Source organism: Anopheles arabiensis, chromosome 2 (assembly GCF_016920715.1).
Source record: "Anopheles arabiensis isolate DONGOLA chromosome 2, AaraD3, whole genome shotgun sequence".
NCBI lineage: Eukaryota > Metazoa > Arthropoda > Insecta > Diptera > Culicidae > Anopheles > Anopheles arabiensis.
The window spans coordinates 10,014,977-10,036,463 of record NC_053517.1 but is presented as its reverse complement, the minus strand read 5'-3'; the positions used below and the strand labels follow the sequence as shown (position 1 = coordinate 10,036,463).

Genomic DNA, 21,487 nt, shown 5'->3' with positions numbered 1-21,487 from the left:
TTGCGTGTTGGAGAGCACACTGGTGCGCATTAGTATTCTCGTCGGTTGGCTTGGCATTATATAGGCGGCTTTTCTCACTCCGTATTATGCTAGTTTAAAATAGCTTCGTTACATATGTTTGGCCACAGTAAAAGGATAAGGAACGACCTACAAAGGGAAATGTTTACGATCACTGTATTGCGGTTCCGTATTGTGACTTGCGTTTGTTAGAGCAAATGTATGTTTTTCGTATGTTTTCACACAAAAAGAAATGTACACAAAAATTAAATTATCGTTGGCTGATCGATGTAACCAATTCTGACAACCATAGAGAAAAGGAGACCATCCAACCGACACCGATATGATGCCGTTTTCCTCTCAAGGGAATAGGCAAGCGTCTTCCGGCTTTGGGCTGTGTCAGAAGGAATAGAATACAATAAAACAAATGCACACACACACTCAATCGTGCAGGTATGATACATAAATAATGAAGAACGTATTCTAACCTATCTAGCTTCTTGTAAGTTGTCAAAAATTGTTAAAACTTTGGCTGGCTTGAGATTCCCCGGAATGACAAATGGACAACGTTGCGTGACAACGAACCTGCTTTAACCTTCTCATTCGGTTACAGAGCCACTAATGGAGGTAATCTAGCTTTTTTTTTATTATTATATCTACTTCTGTTATAACAGAGTGTATAGATGGCCCAAAAAGTTGTTTCTTTGCTACAATACTTCACGATGATACATGCGCAAGCAAAAATAAGTAACAGTTTTGTTTGTTCTGAACCGGTTGTTTCTTTTTTCAAACAACTTTATTTGCATTACCATTTTTGATTTCGATTGTCATTTAAGCTAAATTACAATTACATTCCTTACTTGCTTATGATACAATCACATATTTTTGTACGTCGCGGACTGCCGCCCCCTTGTCACAATGTTACAAACATACGTGTGTTTACAATTATCGTTCAATAAATTAATCAATCACTGTGCTCTAACAGTCGTCATCGTCGTCCTTATAAATATAAATCACGCCCCACTACTTTCACGCCACTATCCTCTGTTCCGTGTCGATAAACTGCAGCGCCAGTTCGACCACTGGCGTCGATATCGCGGAATCCAGCACCGTGTTGGTCACCGGCGGCAACTCCATACCGCTGACCGGTACGCCGGACCGCGACCCTTTCGATTTCCGCTCCTTGCGCTGAATTTTCCGCTCGTGCGAGCACTCGTGGCTGTGGCAGTGGTCCTTGCGGGCGAACGTTTTCAAACAGTACCGGCAGGCGTGCGGTGCGGTGCCCGTGTGCTGAAACCCGTGCCGGCGCAGATCGTTCTTGTGGAAGAACGCTTTCGGGCAGTGCTGGCACCGGTACGGCTTGTCCGTGGTCGTGTGCCGCTCGAGATGATCGTCCAGCGCAGTCTGGGCGCTGAAGCACTTGCCACAGGTGAGGCAGCGGAACGGCTTCTCGCCCGAATGGTGCCACTTGGTGTGCTGCGTGAGGCCGCACTGCCGCGCGAACGTACGCCTGCACTCGGGGCACGCGAACTGGTCGCCGTAGTTGTTGCTGTTTCGCGTAGATTTCTTCCCCGCCGTCGGTGTGTCGGTCGGTTTGGCCGACGGTGCTCGTTTTGCTTTCACCGCTGGCAGCGGCTGGGGCGAAGGGCAGGCTGTCGGTGGTAGTGGTTGCGGCTGCTGGGCCATCACAATTCCGTCCGCCGGCGGCCGATCACTCTCCGGCGGTGGTGAGCGGGAAGTTTCGGACATGAGCTCCGTCTTGATGCTGCTCCCGCCGGCCATCGAGGAGGGCGATGGGCTGATGTAGGCCGGCGGAATGTACTCCTGCTTTATCGCTAGCGAATGGGCATGGCCGAGCAGCGGGTAGCCCATCGGTGACATCATCGGCTGCATGACGGACGATTCCGAGCTCCATGCTTCATACTTTTGCGGTGCCAGCGTGGATTCCATTGCCGGGGAGAGTGCGGCGGCCGAAAACGCCGGCGTCGCACTCTCCTCGTACCCCATGGAGGACACGCTGTACGGCTGGTAATGATCGCTAGCACTGTACAGGGTGGACAGCGCAGGATCCGTGTGGCCGGAAAAGCTCATCGTCGGTGGTGGCGGAACATGATCGCCGCTCATGTACTGCAAACCACCACCGCCTCCACTGTACAGTTTGGCGCTGTAGCTGGACTCTTCCGCCGGGTGCGATTGTACCGGTGGGGAGGGGTACAGGCTCGGCTGTGGCATGGGCGATCCACCATCGGTTGCGGACGTACGCCCGTTCGGCGTGTAATAACCATTCGGCACGTACCGTGATCCGTTCGTTGGGATCTTCCTCGACGGTTGGTGCTCTTGTTTCAGTTGTTGCTGCTGCTGGTGCTGCTGGGACTGTTGAATATGTGGATAGCACTTGGCTCCATAGTTCACCGTCTGGTGATGCTGATGATGGTGATGATGGTGGTAAGCAGGATGGTGATACGATACCGCAAAGGGCGGATACGCATGCTCGCTGGAGTTGGTCTCGACCGCTTCGCTCGATGAGTTGAGCGGGGAGATGCGATGCATTCCACTGCCGATCATCGGTTGGTAGTAATCCTTTTGCTGCGATGCCACAGTGCCACAACCATGTGGAACGCTTTCCAGCTCCGCTGCCAGCGGCGTTATCCAATCGGAACTGGACAAACCGCCGTACTCGCTGCTGTAGCCAAAGGGAATCCCGTTCCACGAAACACCCAACGGATCGCCTGCCGGCAGTAGTTCGGCCGTGTTTGCTTGCATTTTGTGTGTGTGTGCACGTCGGCGGCGACGTTGAGATTATGGCTCACGGATACTGCTTGCTTGCTTGACGCACAGAATTATCCTTCCACGCTACCGCAGGACAATAGTTAGACTGTTACGTGATTTATCTCCCTGCGTTGCTTTTATACAGCATCCACCACCACGAGGACGATCCTGAAAATACAGGGAAAGAGAGAGAGAGAAATAGATAATGAAAGCGAGAGTGTTACAGAATATTCCTTTTCTGTTCCAAATGTCCATTTCGGGGGGCGTGATTTTTTTTTTTGCCCTTTTGCAGACAGGTACGATCATGCTACCTGGTATGCTGTTTATGCTGGACTTGTAGCACCACTACATACTGTACCTGTTCGTTTTAGAGAGTACTGTTTTCTAACCGGGGACAGTATCTGTACTAGCTTTTTTACCTACTCTAGACGCAGCAGAGGTGTCTTTTCTTCGATTGTTTTAGGGCAAAATAAGGGCAAAGGTAAAAAACATCGTCCAGCATCAACACGCTAAGGACGAAACTAGAGCAGCCTAGTAACAGATTAGAACAACCACCAACAACCATAAAGAAATAAACAATTCACAATTATCATTTAATTTCGCACCATAAATTTTTTTTTTGTTTTATCTCAATAGAGCATTTGCTTCGCTTTACTACGATTGTGTTAACATTTTCGCACCACAAAAAAGGGGATCCTCTGCAAGTGGCTGTCACAAGGATCATTAATGGATGATAATCATCACGCATTGCTGTTACATCGAAATCACGTTTTCATGCCAACCAGTGACATTACGTCAAAATTACATTTTTCTATGTTTTTTTTTGTTCTCTCCTCCCCCCAAAAAAAATAACCGTTTCTATGAATCGTGTTAAAATATCGTAATCTTCCTAAAAGCACATTTTGTGATCGATTCAGCAGGAATCCACCGTGTTTCCCCCGTTACACTAATAACTCTCCAAGGATAGCTCGCCCCTGTCCCTTGGTGCAGTCGACCAACAAATCCCGCTGTTGTAGCTACTCCTCCATCTCCTCCGACTGGCCCCACGCTCGCTTGTATCGCTTGTTGCGGTGCGTTTGCTCGTGCGCCTGCAAATGATCGCGCCGGGTGAACCCTTTCCGGCAGATCGCGCAAAGGTACGGCAGCGCGCCCGTGTGACGGTACTGATGGCGCCGCAGATCCATCGGATGGCAGAACTGCTTCGGGCAGTGCTCACACTTGTGCGGTTTGTTCTGCCGCACGTGCTGCAGGGCGTGCTGGCCGAGCAGCTCCAGGTGCGTGAACCGCTTGCCGCACTTGTCGCACCGGAACGGCCTTTCGACCGAGTGGCGCACCTTGTTGTGCTGGTTGAGACCGATCCGTCGGGCGAAGCGCTTGTTACACAGCTCACAATGCCATTCGGATGGTTGGTTGTTGGAGTTGGCCGGCTTGAGTATGCCAGGCTGGGGACGAATATTGCGTTCTTCGCTTGCTGTTGTACCGAGCAGGGTTTGCAACAGTATTGTATCGTCCGAACAGTCGGGATGTGATGCTGTGCGCTTGCTATGTGGATGTTTTAGCATCGTCACGGTAAGTGTTGCCTTCTGGTCGATCGGAACGGATTGTACCACCGCTCTGTTATAGGCGGCTGCATGCAACGGCTCGTCCTGCATTTGGTGGTATGTTCTTTTCGTTGTATTGTTATTGCAATCATACGAGGGGGACGGATTGTAATATGGAGCAGCGGCCGATTGCATTGAAGATGGGACCGTCGGTGCCGATATTTGTGATGAGATCTGCGCTGGAACGGACGACGACGACGACGACAACGATGACGACGTCGATGATGTGGGTGATGATAGTGATGATGACGGCGATGGTATTGGCATGTAGAACCCGAACGGTCGGTACGGCTGTTCTTGCGGTTGTTCCATGCCAGACTCATTCCACAGCCCGTTGCCCTGGTAAGGGGAAGCTACGCCGGGGTAAACGACGGATAGCGAGAAGGTATTGTTCCAGTCCAAGGAATTGGCCCCGAAGAGGTACGGATATGAGCTGTAACCAGGCGCTACAGCTGCAGTTTCCGCTCCCTTCCAGTAGTTGGATGGTGCCGACGGTTCGACGTGCGGCGTATGAACGATCCATTGATAATCCTTCCCGTACGTGACCATCGGTGAACAGTATTTGCCAAGGGCGGGATCACTTTGCAGTAATTTCAGATGCACTAAGCAATTGTGTACTTTTTATTTCTCGCATCAACACAGCGCGCTAGCGATGTTTCTTTTCGGTGGCTGTCATCGTTTCAGTGTTGCCAGCGCAGCCCGCTTGATAATCCGTTTGATGATCGTTCGATCGGCGGTTAATCCGGGTAGACTTGTTCATTCGTGTTAGTTTCCAGAAAAAATAGAGGATTCTCATTGTATCCAAACAAAAGTAAACAAAAACAGATTGTTCGCTGATTAACTCCCGGTGCTGTGCAGCAGGCGTCCTGTTGGAATGTCCTAAAACTCCGCAGTGAATTTCGCATAACACGCGGAACTTCCGCCTCAAAATGAAGTACACAACGGCGAAAAAAGTGGCATTGACCTCCGTCGTTCCGGGAGCCACATTCCGGAATGGGAAAAGATGCCCTCCCAAGTCCAAGGCTCTGCGCTGGTTTCTGTCTGGCATTACTGGGATGTGGAAATCGTTCGCTACGCGCGGCCCGAGCGTAGGTTTGTAAATGTTTTGCCCCCCGTGGCATGTGTGTGTTTGTGCCGTTGCTGCGAATGGTGTTTAATTTTAGAGTCGCTTCTGCTTCGAACGATTTTCCAAAGATATGCAGCATGCGACGGAGCCGCTGGCGGTCGGGAATGTCCCCATCCCCGAGACTTAGTGATGGGTAATGTCGACTCCGATCCGACTCCGGAAGGTGGGTTCATCTAGGATTACCCGGAATCATTCGGAGTCGTTTGGAGTCGTCCGGAGTCGTTAGGAGTCGTCCGGAGACGTTAGGAGTCGTCCTTAGTCGTGTGTTGTCGGAGTCATCCGGAGTCGTTCGGAGTCGTTAGGAGTCTAAGTCGTCCGGAGTCGACCGGATTCGGCTTTGGAAACATACACCGAACGGCTCCTGTTGACTCCGACCGACTCTGGACGACTCCGAACAACACCGGACGACTCCGGATGATTTCGAACGACTCTTACGACTCCGAGCGACTCCGGGCGGAACTAGTGATTCGGATTTTAACGGAGTCGGAATCGGACAAACAATAGTCCAAGTCGGATCAGAGTCATGGGTACGTTCCGAAGAGCACATCACTACCCCGATACCCCGCATTCACCAACAACATCCGGTATCGTCTCCCGAAAAAACGAAGTATGCAGAATGTGCAGCGGCTAAAAATAGTGCTCAATGTCACCAAACGGTTTTGTTTTTGTGTTTGTTGCTGCTGCCAGAGCTGCTAACAATTGCGTGCGGAGAATTTCAACATCCACTGCACGGTACATCACGTAATTTGCTTGCTAACATTTCCTACCAAAGTCGTCCTACCCCAGAGTTATTCATTCTTTCCCCTTCTCCGTTTCATCCCTCGTTACAGCCAGGACAGCCGGGAGTCATCCGCCTCGAACTGGGACCTATCGAGCTTGTGCGATAGCTGTTGCCTCAACACTGGCCACCGCAGGATGGGCGCGGGAACGTACGCGAATGCGGCCAGTCCCGGACCGGGACTGCTGCGGCGGCGCTATTCGGTGCCCGAAATCATAATGCGCAAGTAAGTTCACGCGAACTTCAATCACATTTCCGCACGGGGCTCTCTTACTCTCTCTCTTTTTATTCAAAGTCGTTGCACCCGCGTAATTAACTTTCCTGTTGACGCCAAAGTTCGGTACCCCTTTTGGCTTTTGGCAAATAAACATTGACCCCCGAAGGAACGGTGCAACACAAAGCGCCCAACCGGACTGTGGGGGTTAATGGCATCGCAAGGTACGCCCTAATTGTACCAACAACAACAAAATGGACCTCATAGGTTTCGTAATGGGCTTTTCTTTTTGTTAAATCCAACCAAATTGATAAGCCACCAAGTAATCGCAACGTCGTGAACGAAAATACCACTTGTCACGACCGTCAACCGTGTTGTCGAGATCGTCGCTAGTGTGGCCACAGGAACAATCCTGTTCTGTGTTAATCCTTACATGCATGGCAGCAGCAGCATTACCACCGGGTGGGTGGAGACCCTATATGAACCCACAATTCCCACATTTTTGCGAACGATACACAGGGTGTGACAGGGGCAAAAGGTGGGCGTTATTTGGTATTATTAACAAAAACCTCCTGCTAACAAAGCAATAATTGTATGTCCCTGCACGCGGAAGGGTACCATTTCGATGGCCGTTACAACCGGAGAAAGAGGGGGGTGGTACTGTTTTCATCCTCCAAAACAATGCTGTGCGAAGCTGACTGTTCTGTACCTTGGCTGTGCGCTTGCCTGTTCGGTCACCGGTCAGCGCATACTTTGCGGGCGGGTAGCGAAGTTTGCGATCTGGCCATCAGCCATCAACGCAGGACAGTGCAAAAAAACCGTTGCATAGCAACTCGCCGTCTGGCTGGCTCGTCGTCACAGAGCCACTGTATGGTGGCTCCATTCAGGATTATTGTTGTTCGAAATTTTTGGCAAAGGAGGAGGTGTATGTTGGTTACTGGCTTTTTTTTGTTGAAAGCTGCCTGGGTACACAACATCAGCCGTAAGTGGTATTCAGAATTCAGCATCGCTCAATGGTATAGAATTTGTGGCCGGTGGAAAAGGGATCAAAAGTTAGAGAAAAATGGTCGTTTCCGTCTGCCATTACGAGGGGGAGGATATTATTCTTTTACTTTTTACGAAGGTCAAAAAAGTAGCTTGGACCGCAAGAAATCATGTGAGATCGTATTGTATGGACATCCTTTGTTTGTTGCCCATGGAAACCTCAACCTCTGTTTTGGGTTGGTTTTAATGGGTACCAGGCAAGGATTGGGACAAAACCATGCAGGTTAGCAACTGGTGAGTGTCAATCGTGTCCCATCGAAAACCGTTTCGCAGTGAATTGATTTCGTTTCTTTATATTTTATTTTGCAGGTGTCGGAATCTGCACAGCAAAAAAAAAAAATCAACCCCACGTACCAAAACAACACACAAACGCTCTCCATCGTGAGGAAACGGAATCCTCTTCCGTTGGTCGAACCGTGGCGTCTGCAAAACGCGATATGTGTGAGAATCGGCTCCCGAAGAGCGGCGCTCCAACATCGTCCAACGGGTTTCCTACTCCAATTTGGCACAGCCCCCCCACAGACAATCACAGAACTCTACCAAAGGATATTACTTTGGCTGACGTCACGGCCGCCTGCCGCCTGGGTGGGCACGCGCGAGACTCGGAAAATCGATAGCCCTGTGCCACCCAGACAACAAACCCAAGTTCTAACCAAGCGCGCGGTGCCATGCATCGCTGGCCACGCATCTACTGCCGGTGTGAAAAATAACACCCTCCCGTAGCACCCCTTTCGTGCAGAACGATCCCCATGCTGCACGTCCACCGTCCTGGGGACGGGCGGGAACGTTTGAGTTTGATTTGATTACAATCCAATCGTCGTTGCGCAACAACACGCCGCCGAACGTGCAGGACGAAACAAAAAAGCGAAAAGAGTTGTGATGACCTTCGTCCAACCCCGAAACCGTCCACAACACTCCCTGAAGGTGAAGTTTTGCAACTGACCGAATGGGGGTCGTCCTACGTTCAGGGTGTTTTCTTTTACACTCTCTCACTTTCTCTCTCTCGCTCTGTTCGAGGATCGTTATGAGTCGTAACTCGTGGCTTCCCCTGTTTGATTCATTCGCCATCGAGCGGTGAACACAATCAACCACCCCGCCCCGGTCACACGTGAATGTGAATTCGCTGACCCTCTCACTTGGCTATCGGGGGTGGTCGGTCGGGTCCTTTGTAATATCGACAGGTGAATCAATTATTGATGTTATGCGGGCCATCATTTGTTTAGCTTGTTCGATGAAGTTCGCGGCTTTCGCGCCTTCTTTTTTTTGTGCTCCCCTTCCCCGTTTGCACCAACCTCAAATGCTAATGTCCTCCATTACTGCGCTCATGATCCTGTTCGGAAAGTTTCAAGGCCAACAGGAGTCAATTACCGATGGGCGAGTTGGATGGATGGTTGGACCGAGCATAAATCGTTAAATATTCATTCGAGATGTTAGTGAGTGGGTGGGTAGGTTCCATGGGCGCATTTCTTGCTGGGTATTGTTTACCCGCAAACATGAATGTTGAGCAATTCGTGTTGAAAGTACTTTCGGCAACGCGTTGGCAGCATTAATTGCCCGTTGGAAACTATTTTGGGCGTCATTTTGAATTATGAATTTTATTCCTGCGAAACCGCTTTCTCCTGCTTGCTCTGTGCTTCTCTGTGTAGGGTCTCTGTAGAGCGTCGAGTACTACATCGTCTCCAATCGAGCGCTCGGATTCTAAATGATATTGTGTAACGTAATTGCGATGTAAGGGTACGTGGGTAAAAATAAACACCAATTCCGTGTGTACATGATGAACTGCTCTGCCTTGGCTGCTAGACATCCATTACACTGCTTCTCGATGCTCCCTGTATCCTTCCAAGAAAAGCTGCTTTTGCACAAGCAACCGCACAAACACACACGGTACGTACGCTGGTTCGATCGAACCAACCGGCCAACTTTTCGAGGGCAACTAACAAGAACTTTTCCCTTGGCCAACCGTACACAAGCAAAACCAGCCGTGGTGTCGGGGGGTAATTATGCCACCGGTCCTAACTGGTCCTAACCGCCACTGCTCGACCAAGTGAGGTCTTTGCCACTACTCGCTGCGTATGTGTGTGTGTGTGTGCGCGGGAGGAGGACTACTTCCCTGCTGTAGCTCCGGTGAGACCTTTAGCCTAATTTTGGCACTGAAGCATAATCAAACCCCTTCCTCCCGGTCCCCGTGGCTCAAAACGACGGTGACCACAACTCCAGCGCTTTTGAAATGGTCGAACGTCGGAAGGTTAGCCATTTATACCTTTTTTCACCTTTTCTTTGTGGCTTTTAATTGCTACGAGGAAGGGAAAAGGAGCAGCAGGAGGGTTAGGTTCTGTATCGATCCAACGCACACACCACCAGGCGGCCCCGCCAGTCAGATTTTGCGCCGTGCGGAATGTGGAGCGGCGGGGCTGTGATGTTGTTTCCTTTGCTTCAAAGTTTTTAAACATTTGCTTAAACATGCGGGAAATGCGTTTGCGTGTGTGTGTCTTTTTATGCGTTTCATGTAAAGCTATTTTGTTATCATTTTCCACTCAAAACCATTGTCCTTGCGATGGGAATCATTGACCGTTTCGTCAGTTGTTTGTTTCTATTTCAGGAATAATTTAACTATTTTTTTTGTTATTACTGATTTCCTCTCGCCTTCTCTCTTTTCTTTCGTCTTTACCGCCTACCATCGCCCTTAGACACACGCTGGCACAGCAGAAAACGGACGATGAGCCGCTGTGGCTGCACCACGACAGCAACCACAATGTGATTGAGGTGGTGGTCAACAAGCAGGCGGCTCCGTCGTCTGCCCGGGGGCTGCTCCTGAACGGACGGCTGAGTGGGCCGCGGACACCGCCGCACCGGAAGTCCTTCGGGCTGCGACACCACCGGGAACACCAGCACGGCTCGCTGACCGGGCGCAGCAGCAGCGTGGAGAGCGGTGGTGGTGGTGGTTTAGGTACACACGATTGGCTGGCGGCGGCCGGGACGACGGGCACGCTGACGGCAACCGGGTCCGATCCGAATCTGGCCGCGCTGAAGCACCGCAACCTGGGTGGACGCTGCAGCAGCCCGCTGTGCAATGGGGGCGTTGGGTTGGGCCGCGCGATGGCCAACGGAACCGGAGGTAGTTTGCGATCAATCCACAATAATTCTCTCAGTTGCAGCAGCTCTAGCAGCGTCAACGGGGTGCCCCTTGCCAATGGCGGTGTTGTTGTCGGTGGGGGAGTTGGTGTTGGTGGTTGTGGTCATCAGCAGCAGCAGCAGCAGCAGCAGCACTATCCGGTCGTTCCCTCCTACCGGGACGGCGACTACTCCATGCGCAAGACGACACTGCTGCGGCGCATGTGGAGCCGCGAGCTGCGGCGGTACGAGCGGTCCGGTAGCTGGTCGCCCCCGTTGCGCCGGGCACCGCGCCGCATCTACAGCGTGGAAAGCATCGTCGCCTCGGTCGAAGGCCGGGCGTCGCGTGCGGACGATGCCGAGAGCGTGGCGAGCCGCCGGCCGGGCAGCAGCAGCGACGGTAGTGGTCGTTGCGCTACCACGGCAACGACGATGACGGCCGGCACGACCGACACGACGACGACGACGACGACGACCGGTACGACCTCGTGCCGGGAGTGCGCCAAGCTCGAGGCTCAGTACAGCGGTGACTTCGGTACGGGCAGGAAGTTGCTCTCGCGCGCGCGTTCCCGCGATATCGAGTGCTGCTCCTCGGGTGACGTTTCCGACGGTGGTCCGGAGTGCCCTGTCCCCGTGTCTAACGCACCGCCCACCGAACCGGTCGATGACCGGCGGCAGCAGCCGCGCCGACGACGACGCATGTGTTCCTCGCAGACGGCCGACCTTGGCGAATCGGAGCCGATCATACTGGCAGCCGGTGGTGGTGCAGTGTCGGCCACCACAACAGTTCACAACGGTCCGCACGGCGACCAACAGCAGCACGGCGCCGCCGGGGAGGAGGAGGAGGACGAGGACGAGTACGCTTCGCACAGCAGTTCCGTGTCGTCGATAGCGTCCCAGTCGTACCGTGTGCCGTCCGCGAGCCGCCGTCCGGACCACGAGCTGAGCGAGTTCCTGCAGCAGGAACGGTTGGCCGCGGCCGATGGCGATGGGGCTGATCGTGCGGCTGGCCGGGAAGTTGCTGCTGTCCGCGCTGGTAGTGCTGGTGCTGGCGATCATCCTCGAGAACGTGCTCCGGCTGCTGATGGCACTGCAGGAACAGCAACTGCAGCAGCAGCAGCAGCAGCAGCAAACGCAACCGAACCAGCCGAAAGAGGAGTAAGTGAGCAGCAAGATAACGCTCTTAGTGCCGCCACCCTTTCGGAAGACTCCAGTGAATCCAGTGACGAAGAGGGCGAAGGTAGTGATACCGGTGGTGCAGGGGACAATCGAGCGCCGCACGCCGGCGGCAGCGGTGTGGACGAGGCGGAGCAGACCCGGCTGGACGAGTACATCTCCGGACTGCTGCTGGACAATCTGAACAATATAGCAGACGCGAAGGAGCTGGTGCTAGCGACCGACGCGCGCGACGGTGAAACAATTCTCGGCGTGTATAGCGAGCGCCGGGCGCAGCTTGCCGAACACGGCAAACCGACCGAAGCGGATCGGCAGAACAATAACAACCAGACGGTGGCGAACGGCGGCGTGCCGGAACACGCCGGCGGCGGTACGATGAAGCAGAAGCTGACGGAAAAGTATATCGGAGATGGGGGCGGTGTGGTGTGCAATTCGCCTCCGCAGCCGGACAAACGGAAACCGTCGCCCAAACCCGGCGACGAGGACGGTGCCGAGTGTGATAAAGAAAATGAGGAAGATGTCGCGAATAACAATGGCAATGGTAAGGGCAATAGCAATAACAATGCCACTGGCGAGCAGCGCAATCACCGGCGGCAGAAGCAGCGGTCGAAGGGCGGGTTCTTTCTACGCTCCGGCAGCAGATCGCCCCGGCCAGCGGCCGAACCGGCCCTCGGCGGTGGGGCGGCCGAGATTGACCTGAACGGCAAGTACTACTTCCCGGCGTACGGGCTGGAGACGGATCCGTCCGACAACACGGACATTGCGTCGGAACCGGAGGGGCTGGTGCTCGGCAAGATCGGCACCGGCTCGACGTACGATCGTGGTTCGGCCGTAGTGCCACGCTTTTCCGCCATGCCGCGGACGGAATCGATGGAAGTGCAACCCTCGTCGACCAATTCGGCCGAGGACGATGTCGACGGTGCTGTACGGGGTGGCAGACGGAAAGTGCGGGTGGATGACGATGAAGACGATGATGAGGACGATGAGGTGGACGATTCGGACGCCAGCAGCCTGGTGGACAGTTTGGATGGATTCGGCCCGCCGCAGATGGTGGAAATGGTGCCGCCGCGAAGCCGCAAACCACGGCCACCGGTGAAGGCAGCGGGCGGCGGCGAGGTGGGCGAATCGACCACCAGCTCGACCGACCGGTCGCCGCGCCACGAGAAGGGCGAAGCGTTCTTCGTGCCGATCCATGCCGAGCGGGCGGCCGCCTTCAAGCTCGACGAGCGGGTCGTGGTGGCCGACACGATGCCGCTGCGCATCAAGGAGCGGCTGAACAACCGGCGCCGGCTGATGAAGTGGAAGCAGGAGCAGGAGAATCTCAAGAAGCAGCGCAAGATGATGCGGCTGATCGAGCAGAAGCGGTTCTACGGCGAGCCGGCGATACAGGTGATCAGCACGATCGATAAGGCAATTAGCCGCAAGGAGTTCATCCCGCCCGGCGCCCGGAAGAGCGTGTTCGGTGGGGCCGGCGTGACCACGCCAATCGTGCGCGACACCTCGACCCCGTCCGGGCCGACCCCGTTCCGGGCGATGAAGCCGAAGAAGCGGGCGGGTGGACCGGCCGCCACCGGGAGCACCGGGTCGGCGCTGCGCTCCGAGCTGGGCATGCTCGAGTCGTACAAGATCGATGGCAAGGGCAACATGCAGATACAGACGGCGGCGGCGACGGCGTCTTCAGCCGGGGGCCGGAAGGGTGCGGTGGCACCAGCCGCCGCCGCTAAGGGTGCGTGGGGCATGGGTACGGAGAGGCGGCAGGCTAGCAAGACGCCCCATGCACCAACGACGGCGACGACGATGACGGCGACAGCATCGACAACGGTGGGCGGCGGTGGCAGCTCAGCCCGCACGAGCACGGGCGTCCGGACGGGGGGCAGTACGGGCAAGGCGAGCGGGGGCCGTCGCCGGCAGCAGGTGCTGAAGGACGTGCAGCAGATGACGCTGTACCCGCAGGCGGACCTTACGCCCGACATCGAGGGTGGCCCAAGGCGCGTGTACCAGAAGACGGAAATCCAGGAGGGCGACAAGCACATCGAAATCCTCGAGATAGTGGAGTGTGCGGACAGTGCGCCCCGGAACCGGCACGGTGGTGGTGGCAGTCGCCCAGCCCGTGTGCACAGTGCCGGACGGCGGGGTAGGGGCGACTCGGGCAACCGTAACCGATCGCGCATTCCCGTGCCGATCTACCGCTTCGGGCAGTACCGGCGCAGCACACAGTCGCGCGATGGCAGCCCCCTGTCGACGGGCAGCAATCCTAAGGTGGATCGCATGATTGCGGACCTCTTGCTCGAGGCACTCACCAACCCGGAGGAGGTGGGCGTGAAGCTAGTCCGGACGCCCGACGCACTGCGGGACGCATCGAGAGCTTCGAGCAAAGCGCGTCCGTCCGGTGCCTCGGCGTCCAAAAAGTCGTCCTCCTCCTCTTCTACAACTGGCCACAGTGCTAACGGCGGTAACAACAACTTGCTAACACCGCGCCGCACCGCCAGCGGTCGCTACACGCAAAAGTTCGAAGTCATCCCGGAGGAACGGTCGAGCGTGTCGATCGAATCGTCCACGGAGGAACTCTCGACCGGCGGCAGCAACCGCAAGAAGGGTCCGCATCCTTCGCCGCGTCGCGTCAGCTTCGACGAAAACCATCAGATCTTGAACCGGGACGAGCTGGAGGGGCCAACGCTCGTGGTGCCGCCGGTCCCGTCGCCCAAGCGCTCCAAGTCGCCGGCGAAAAGCCCAACCCGACGGCAACAACCAACGGCGGCAGCAGCAGCAGCGAGTCCGGCGAAGAAGCAAGGCACCGCCACGGTGCTGACCAACACGACCACCAACACCACCGCAACAGCAACCACGACCACCACCAGCCGGGGCAAGGCGGCCATCCAGAGTGACGTGATCGAGGAGAAGGGATGGATCGGGTTCAGTACCCAGCACGAGGACATGGCCACACCGATCCACAACGGACCGGACGATGAAGGTATTTATCGAACCGAGGTGTCCCTTTGCTCGCGGGTGTATATGCCTGTGAGGTGTACCTAAAGCAACTCACTTCCTTAACTGTGTGTGTGTGCATGTGCATGAAGCTGTTTGTTTGTTTGTTTGTTTGTTTGTTGTTGCTTTCTCTTCGAACTCACATGCACATACACTCCTCTGCACGATACGCGTTGTATGTCCTTTCAAATGTGAGCCTCATGCAGATTTTCAACTTTGTTAATTATTTTTGTTTTGCTTATTCCGTCAAAGGGGATCACAAGCTTGTCGAAAGGCATTTAAGATCGAATTGTATCTAACTTCTGGTTGTAGCTCAACTATTACTGTACTAGTGATGGGAAAACGGAATCGGAATCGGCTCCGAAATCGTAGTCAGTTTCGGCATCTCCATAAGAATAGGCTTTTGGGTCCAATGATGCTACGTATTGATAGCCTCAAATAATCCAAATTTACATGTAAACTGTCCATTCTCATGGAGTTTCGCCGGTCTAATTTCGCTTCTGAAGCATCTTATTTCAATTCAAGAACTGATTCTCATTCGGGAGTTAATTCCAATTCTGGAGTAAATTCTGTTTCCATTCCCGAAGCAAATTGCGATTTCCCAGGTCGTTTCCGATTCCGGAGCTTATTCTGATTCCGGGATTGATTCTGGATTTGAAGTCTACTCCGGAATTGGAATCGATTCCAGCATCGGAATCGGCTCCGGAATGGATTCCAAATACACGGAATCCGATTCCGAACTCCCACCACTAATGGGTACGCACATGCGACTTGAGGTCATCATTAATGGCAGTGATATTTGCAAGATTATTACACCTTCACCCTATAGTGGTCGGTTATTTTAACAAAGATGAATGAGTTCCATGCCCCTCGATAATCCAACGATTTCAAGGGGGAAGGTGGGAGTTATAATGAAGCAAATTATCGTCTCCATTTTCGTGGAGAAAAGCGACACTAATCTACGATAATACTACGCAGCGAAAGCAGCGAGGATAACAGCGCGGGGTTAATGTGTAACCCACTTTCTGTGCCGCAACATTTCAACTTTTTTTGTCGCACATTGATTCGATTTTTTTTTTGACAAATACTCACACAGAGTTACTTTGTGTCCTTCGCGTCCGAAGCTTAAAATTGGGCGGATTGAGATTTGTTTTTGTTCGCACGCAAACGCTCCATTTGTATCGCACAGCACGAGCTTGTCCAGCATTGACCGTAATAGGTGGTACTGGCAGCGTTCCAAGCGTTTCCCCCCTGCCAAAACCGTAGCCGTTTTTTGTCGTAAAAGAACGTAACCTGCTAAAAGCAATTCACCTACGAATTTCGTCTTGGTAAACTAACAAAGTTGTAGCTAAAGAAAGAAGCTACCGAATAATTGCATTTCGTATTGTTCTTTCCTGAAGTTCTGGTACACGTTCTTGCGCTTTGCGGTAAGATTTCATTGGGTGGAATGGTAGATATCGCCACGTTACATGCGTTTTCCATTCCTTCGTACGCTGCTTTGTGTTGGTTTGTGTCCCAGCATAATTGGGGCCACTTGATATCCACAAACCTTGGAAATCCTTGACACAAAATGTGCTTCTCAAAGCGTAGAGCAGCATAGAGTCGGCGGACGTACGATTCCGACGTAGTTTGATTTGCCTTTTACTCTAAGAGACACATACACACACATTGACTGAGTCTAATCCAGCAACCAGACGACGACTGTGGTCGTACGGCCAGTTCACCGGTCAATTCCCTGTTCGTCCCACCGCGAAACGGAAACGGCGATTCGGTGGGGTTTAGCTAGAAACGCTCTGTAGCTCTAAAAACTTACCCTACCACACTGAGAAGTGCCTAGATGGTTGGTTGTTTGGTTGGAGGGGTCGTTTGTTGAGTCGGACTTCACCACACAGGTCCGCAAGTTTGGAGCAAAATGTTCTTGGGTCGAAAATCAATGCTAGGGTATGGAGTCAACATCAACAGCAAAGAGAAAATAGGAGACTAATACACTAAAGAAACCATGCACCCCATGCGTTTTGTGCTGGTAAGAAGCCCCGTTCTCTCATCAGTACGGACCTCTTCATCGATACATACGCTTATCGAGCCCTTGAGCCTTCTTCCAAGGTCCTTTAGCGCACAGAAAAAAGAAAAGAGCGTAAGAGTTTTATTTCCATCTCAAAACCTACCAATTCTTCTTCTTTCATTGGCCTTCTAGAACGTGGGTCAGATTATACGGGTTTTTGTGGAAATACTCAACTGATTTAACTGGCAATTAAAGCGTCGCGTTAGCTCTGTTTGTTCAGTTGAGAAAGCTTCTGGACTATGTCCTTCTGTGTATTTGAGTTTCTGTGGACCCCTTCGCAGTACGAACTAATACGATATCTTAGTCTGCAGTAGTAATATCCAGCAGTTGACCAATTAATTATTCCTGCCTTTTGTAGCAGACGCATTGACGCTGTCCTTCCATCATCCATCAGGACCCGTCAAACTGATTTCCTGTGATGGTCAAACCTCTCAAAAGTCTTTGTAGGAGGCGATAGGCTGTACGGTTCCATGTGAATGATATGTTCAGCAGCTAGAACAAGAGATCGAGGCCATCCCAACGATGACGGGGTATTTTTGATATCCAAATCTCTTTTTAAACCTCTGCTTAAAAGGGATTATTACATTCCCGAGAGCATCGCTGTGTTGATGATATATTGCATGTTAATACTGGTATTAGTGTTGCTATGTCACCATGTGCGAGATACAGTTGCAGCCGTGGCAGCCGTTTGTGATCCCCTGAGAAGACGGACGGATTATTTAATTAAATTATTTCCCTTTTTTTCTCCCCGCTCCGACCATTCCGTGCATGATGTTTATGTTTATTTTCTTTTGTTTTTTAAAATAATTTTCTCCCCATTTCACTCCCTTTTCCCACCCGTTTATCCATACCTCTGCCCGCCCGCAGGACTAACTAGCTACCTTGCACGCATCGCTCAGTACGCCGGCATGCTGCTCTTTCGTTTCTGCTACATTGTAAACGAACTGCTGATCGTGTAGCATGTGAGCGCGAGGAGGAGGAGGAGGGGCAGCAGGTGTAAGCAGATTATTAACCAACCGAAGGGCCATCCAGGTCCCGCAACATTTGCCTCGCACAACTACTTTTTATCAGCTCTAATCCCACGTGTGAGCACACGCAGAGGAGGCAGGCTCGACGAGAGGAGAGGATGAAATTGGAATTGGAACTGTGATTGCGTCCCTTATCTCCACTGCTGGCTGCTGCTGCTGCTGGTCATCACACTTGTGTGTGTGTTTTTAGCGCAATTAATTGCACTTCCGGTTTCGAAGTTTGCTTCCACCCATCCTCTTCCACCTCCTATATCGCAGATGTAAGCCGTAGGTTAGCACTACTACTACTACTACTACTACTGTAGTGTTTATGTTTTTTTACTGGTTTTGCATTTCATTTTTTCCCCCTTTTTTGTTTTTTTTCTGTGACCTTTCTTTTGCAGGATTAGTTTGCCGTAGAACGTAGTTGTGGATGAGTTGTTGTTGGCCCTGTTCGCTCTAGAGCATGCGTGTTTGTGTGTATATGTAGAACATAGTGTGCTTTGCTAGCGATTGAGCAATGAATGAGACATGCTCACGTTGTAAATTAGTGGTTAGAAGAGTAAGCCATTGCTGGTCCTGCGGCAAAGGAACTAGTTTTAATGATAAAAATAACGAGACGCAATGAGACATGTTCGTTGCGAGAATAAACCATGTACAAAAAGCCATGTAAGCTCTCACAGCATCGTAGAACCACTGTGTCATTTAATTACTACCAAAAACCCTCCAACACGGTACGGCAGATCGAAATCGGAATGGGGGTTTGAGTTTTATTGCGTGATTTGTTGTAAAAAATGAAGTTAAATTGTCACTGGAAGGATATTATTGCATTATGGTCACTTTAAGTAAGATTAAACCATCAAATGAGCCTAATTTACAAGGTTTCGTACGACTTTTTGGTTGGTTCCCGTAGTTTTTGGGTTCGTCGCACACAGTTCCCAAAGATTTTTGGACCATTCCTACGATTTATTGGAATTGTCCAAATAAATCCACAAAAATGATCCAAAAATTCTGGAAAACGGCCAATAAATTGTGAGAACGATCCAAACATATTCGGGAAACATCCAAAAAAAATTGGAAAACCTTGTAAACACCAAAAGCCCAATAAAGCGATTCGATCTGTCGTACGCCGTGCACCCCCTCCGTGCTCCAATGCTGGATACACAGGTTCCCTACAGGCACCAACGAAAAAAAGCGACTGTGTACATACACACCACACCACCCCTTCACTCGTGTGTCCTCCCCTTCCGACCGTGTGCATTTCAGACACCACAAGGCTCAGCATCGTGCCCCGTGGCGCACTAGAGCAAACACCTCAATCCCGTAGCCCACCACCACCACCACCGCACGTCGGTAGAAGCGTAGTCAGGACGATCACCATCGGCAACTGTGTGCCGGACGCGATCGAACACCATCTGCACCATCACCGGGGCCCGCGAACACCTGAACCCCCCAAGCACGCCGTTTCTAATGCCTCCACCCCCGGTGATGGTATCGGTGCGCTCGGTGCTGACGCTGCTAATGCTGGTCCCGGTCGTGACGTGGCAACGGATGACGGCATTACCACCGTTGACATTCACCGCGGCACCGCCTGTTGTCCCGACCTTTCCTCGACAGCCGAATCGTTCGCAACGGACAGTCTCAACACGAAGCTGACGCCCCTGTCGGGACCATCCTTCCCGTCGCTGCCCACCTCGGCGGCAGTGCGATGCTGCGAGACGATCGTCGAAAGCCGACACCGTGGTGTGCCGGAGCATGCTGGCGAGCCAGCAGGGACGGAGATGGGCGATATCGTCACGCACCATCACCATCACGCTCATCATCATCATCCACTCGAAGGGCGGCTACCGGTGGCGGCACCGCCCGGTCCCTTCCAGCACCAGATAAGGGAGGAAAACGCGTGGCAGGTGTTCCAGACGGGCGACTGCAAGGTGATCCAGTCGAAGATCGAGTACTACGAAACGTCCATCCACCGGACGCCACTGACCGCCGATCTGTTCGCTGCCGAATCGACCGCCCTCTGTCCGCACACGGCGGGCCCGCTCTCGACGGCGGACTCGCTGGAAGGCTCGTGGCATCATCATCGGCAGCGTACCGCAAGCTTCGGCCCGGGCTCGGCAGACACTGCTGCCCCGCCCAAAACGGCCGACACAACGTGCTCCTCCTGCTGCTTCTGCAATCCCGAGCTGCACAATCACACCACCGGCGCAAAGCCGGCTGCCGACGGATGTTTCTACTGTCGCGCAAAGCTAGGACAATCGCCTACCCGTAGCTTCCCGGCGCCTCCCACGCCCCCCAACATTCAGACCTCGCCGGTGCCTCCCTCTCCCCAGACGCCGATTGCGGAGCTTACGCCGACGCCCTCGCTGCACGAGATCGCTGTCCCGGTGCGCAAGAGCTCACTGGCCGGCCGCCCACTGCCGGGTCGGGATGGCGGTAAGCCGACCGACGGGAAAGCTGTCGCGGAGCCAAAACAGCCGACCCGGAAAGGAGACGTTCCGGCCGTTAAAACCAAACAGGCGAAAGTGCCGGCGGAAACGGCACCGGAAAGGTCCGGCAAACTGCGCTCCACTGCAAAATCTGCCTCCATCTCAACGACCACCACCGCCACCGCCACCACTGTGTCCACGGTGAGCAGGAGCGAGGAGGGACCGCAGAAACCCTTGCCACCGATACCGGGTGCTACAACGACGCCGAAGATGGCACGCAAAAAGGTGACCGAAGCACCGGCGGCGGCGGCGGTGGCGACGGCTGGTGGTGGTGTGCTGAACCGGCCCAAGTACACGAACCATCTGACCCGGGCCAGCACCGTCGTCCAGTCGGTGCAGAAGGAGGTGAAGAACGAGCTGCGGCCATTGCCAATCCGCGTGCTGCCCAAGACCGCCAAAGAGGTAAGCAATCGGAAGGAGAAGGAGCGGCAGATCGGGCTGAGTCTGCCGAAAGAGTACGACCGCGATAGCGTCCGGGCGCCCCAGATCGCGGTGGCGATGGAGGAGGACGAATCGGTGGCGGCGGTCGTTGGTTCGGCCGACACGCACGGTTACGACAATGAAACGAGCAGCTCCTCCCACACGTCCGATGGCAATTCGTCCATCGACAGCAGCCCGAACGTGAGTCCGTTCAAGCGACCGAACCTGCAGCAGCAGCAGCAGCAGCAACAATCCTTAGAAACGGTCCAACCGCCAACGGCGGCCACCCGATGGAAGACGAACAGTGAGCGAAACCTGTCGCAGCTTGCAATACAGAAGCTGGTCAGCGCTAGCCGGTGGGGCAGCAAGTGGCGAAAGGGCGCTGCCAGAGGTTCGCACCAGCAGCTGGCGGTGGAGGACGACGATGAGCCCATGCCTTCGATGGGCAGTTGCAGCGAGCTGAGCCCGCTCAAGACCGGTACGAGTAATGGGGGACCGGTTGGTTCTACGGCCGGCACGACGACGTCCAACATCATCAGTGGCATCACGCAGACAAGCTCCAACCAAGGTACACCAAGGCTCAAAACCTTCCCACTACTACTACTACTACTACTACCCTCCTTCTTCTACTTCCTCCAACGAGCATATTTAGGCAAACCGACCGGCAGTATCAGCGTATCCTCTGTTCTTCGTGAAGTCCACCAGCTT

At 53.4% G+C, this 21,487-nt stretch overlaps 2 protein-coding genes across 7 annotated transcripts in view; one reads left to right on the top strand and one right to left on the bottom strand.

Moving 5' to 3' along the window:
- LOC120902949 overlaps window positions 1-21,487 on the top strand; it is a 43,919-nt gene that overhangs the window by 19,122 nt on the left and 3,310 nt on the right. For 4 of the 5 annotated variants that reach the window (XM_040312052.1, XM_040312061.1, XM_040312090.1 and 1 more), the window contains 3 exons: window positions 6,324-6,497; window positions 10,217-14,787; window positions 19,137-21,347. In XM_040312052.1, coding sequence (XP_040167986.1) covers window positions 6,324-6,497; window positions 10,217-14,787; window positions 19,137-21,347 — 6,956 coding nt within the window. Of the gene's footprint in view, window positions 1-5,161; window positions 5,460-6,323; window positions 6,498-10,216; window positions 14,788-19,136; window positions 21,348-21,487 lie in introns of those variants that run through there. The other variant, XM_040312070.1, reaches the window with a different exon arrangement.
- LOC120902970 (protein glass-like) lies at window positions 793-3,298 on the bottom strand. 2 transcript variants are annotated; one of them, XM_040312111.1, is made up of 2 exons: window positions 3,186-3,298; window positions 793-2,934 (listed from the first exon to the last, which is right to left on the bottom strand). In XM_040312111.1, the coding sequence occupies exon 2, from the start codon at window positions 2,758-2,760 to the stop codon at window positions 1,027-1,029; it is 1,734 nt and encodes a 577-aa protein (XP_040168045.1). In that variant the 5' UTR covers window positions 2,761-2,934; window positions 3,186-3,298; the 3' UTR covers window positions 793-1,026. The 2 variants fall into 2 exon arrangements, with proteins under 2 accessions (XP_040168045.1, XP_040168037.1); XM_040312103.1 differs by lacking the exon at window positions 3,186-3,298 and adding an exon at window positions 3,078-3,185.

Coding starts and splice junctions, on each gene's coding strand:
- LOC120902970 (XM_040312111.1), bottom strand. CDS start 2,760: ATGCAAGCAAACACGGCCGAACTACTGCCGGCAGGCGATCCGTTGGGT.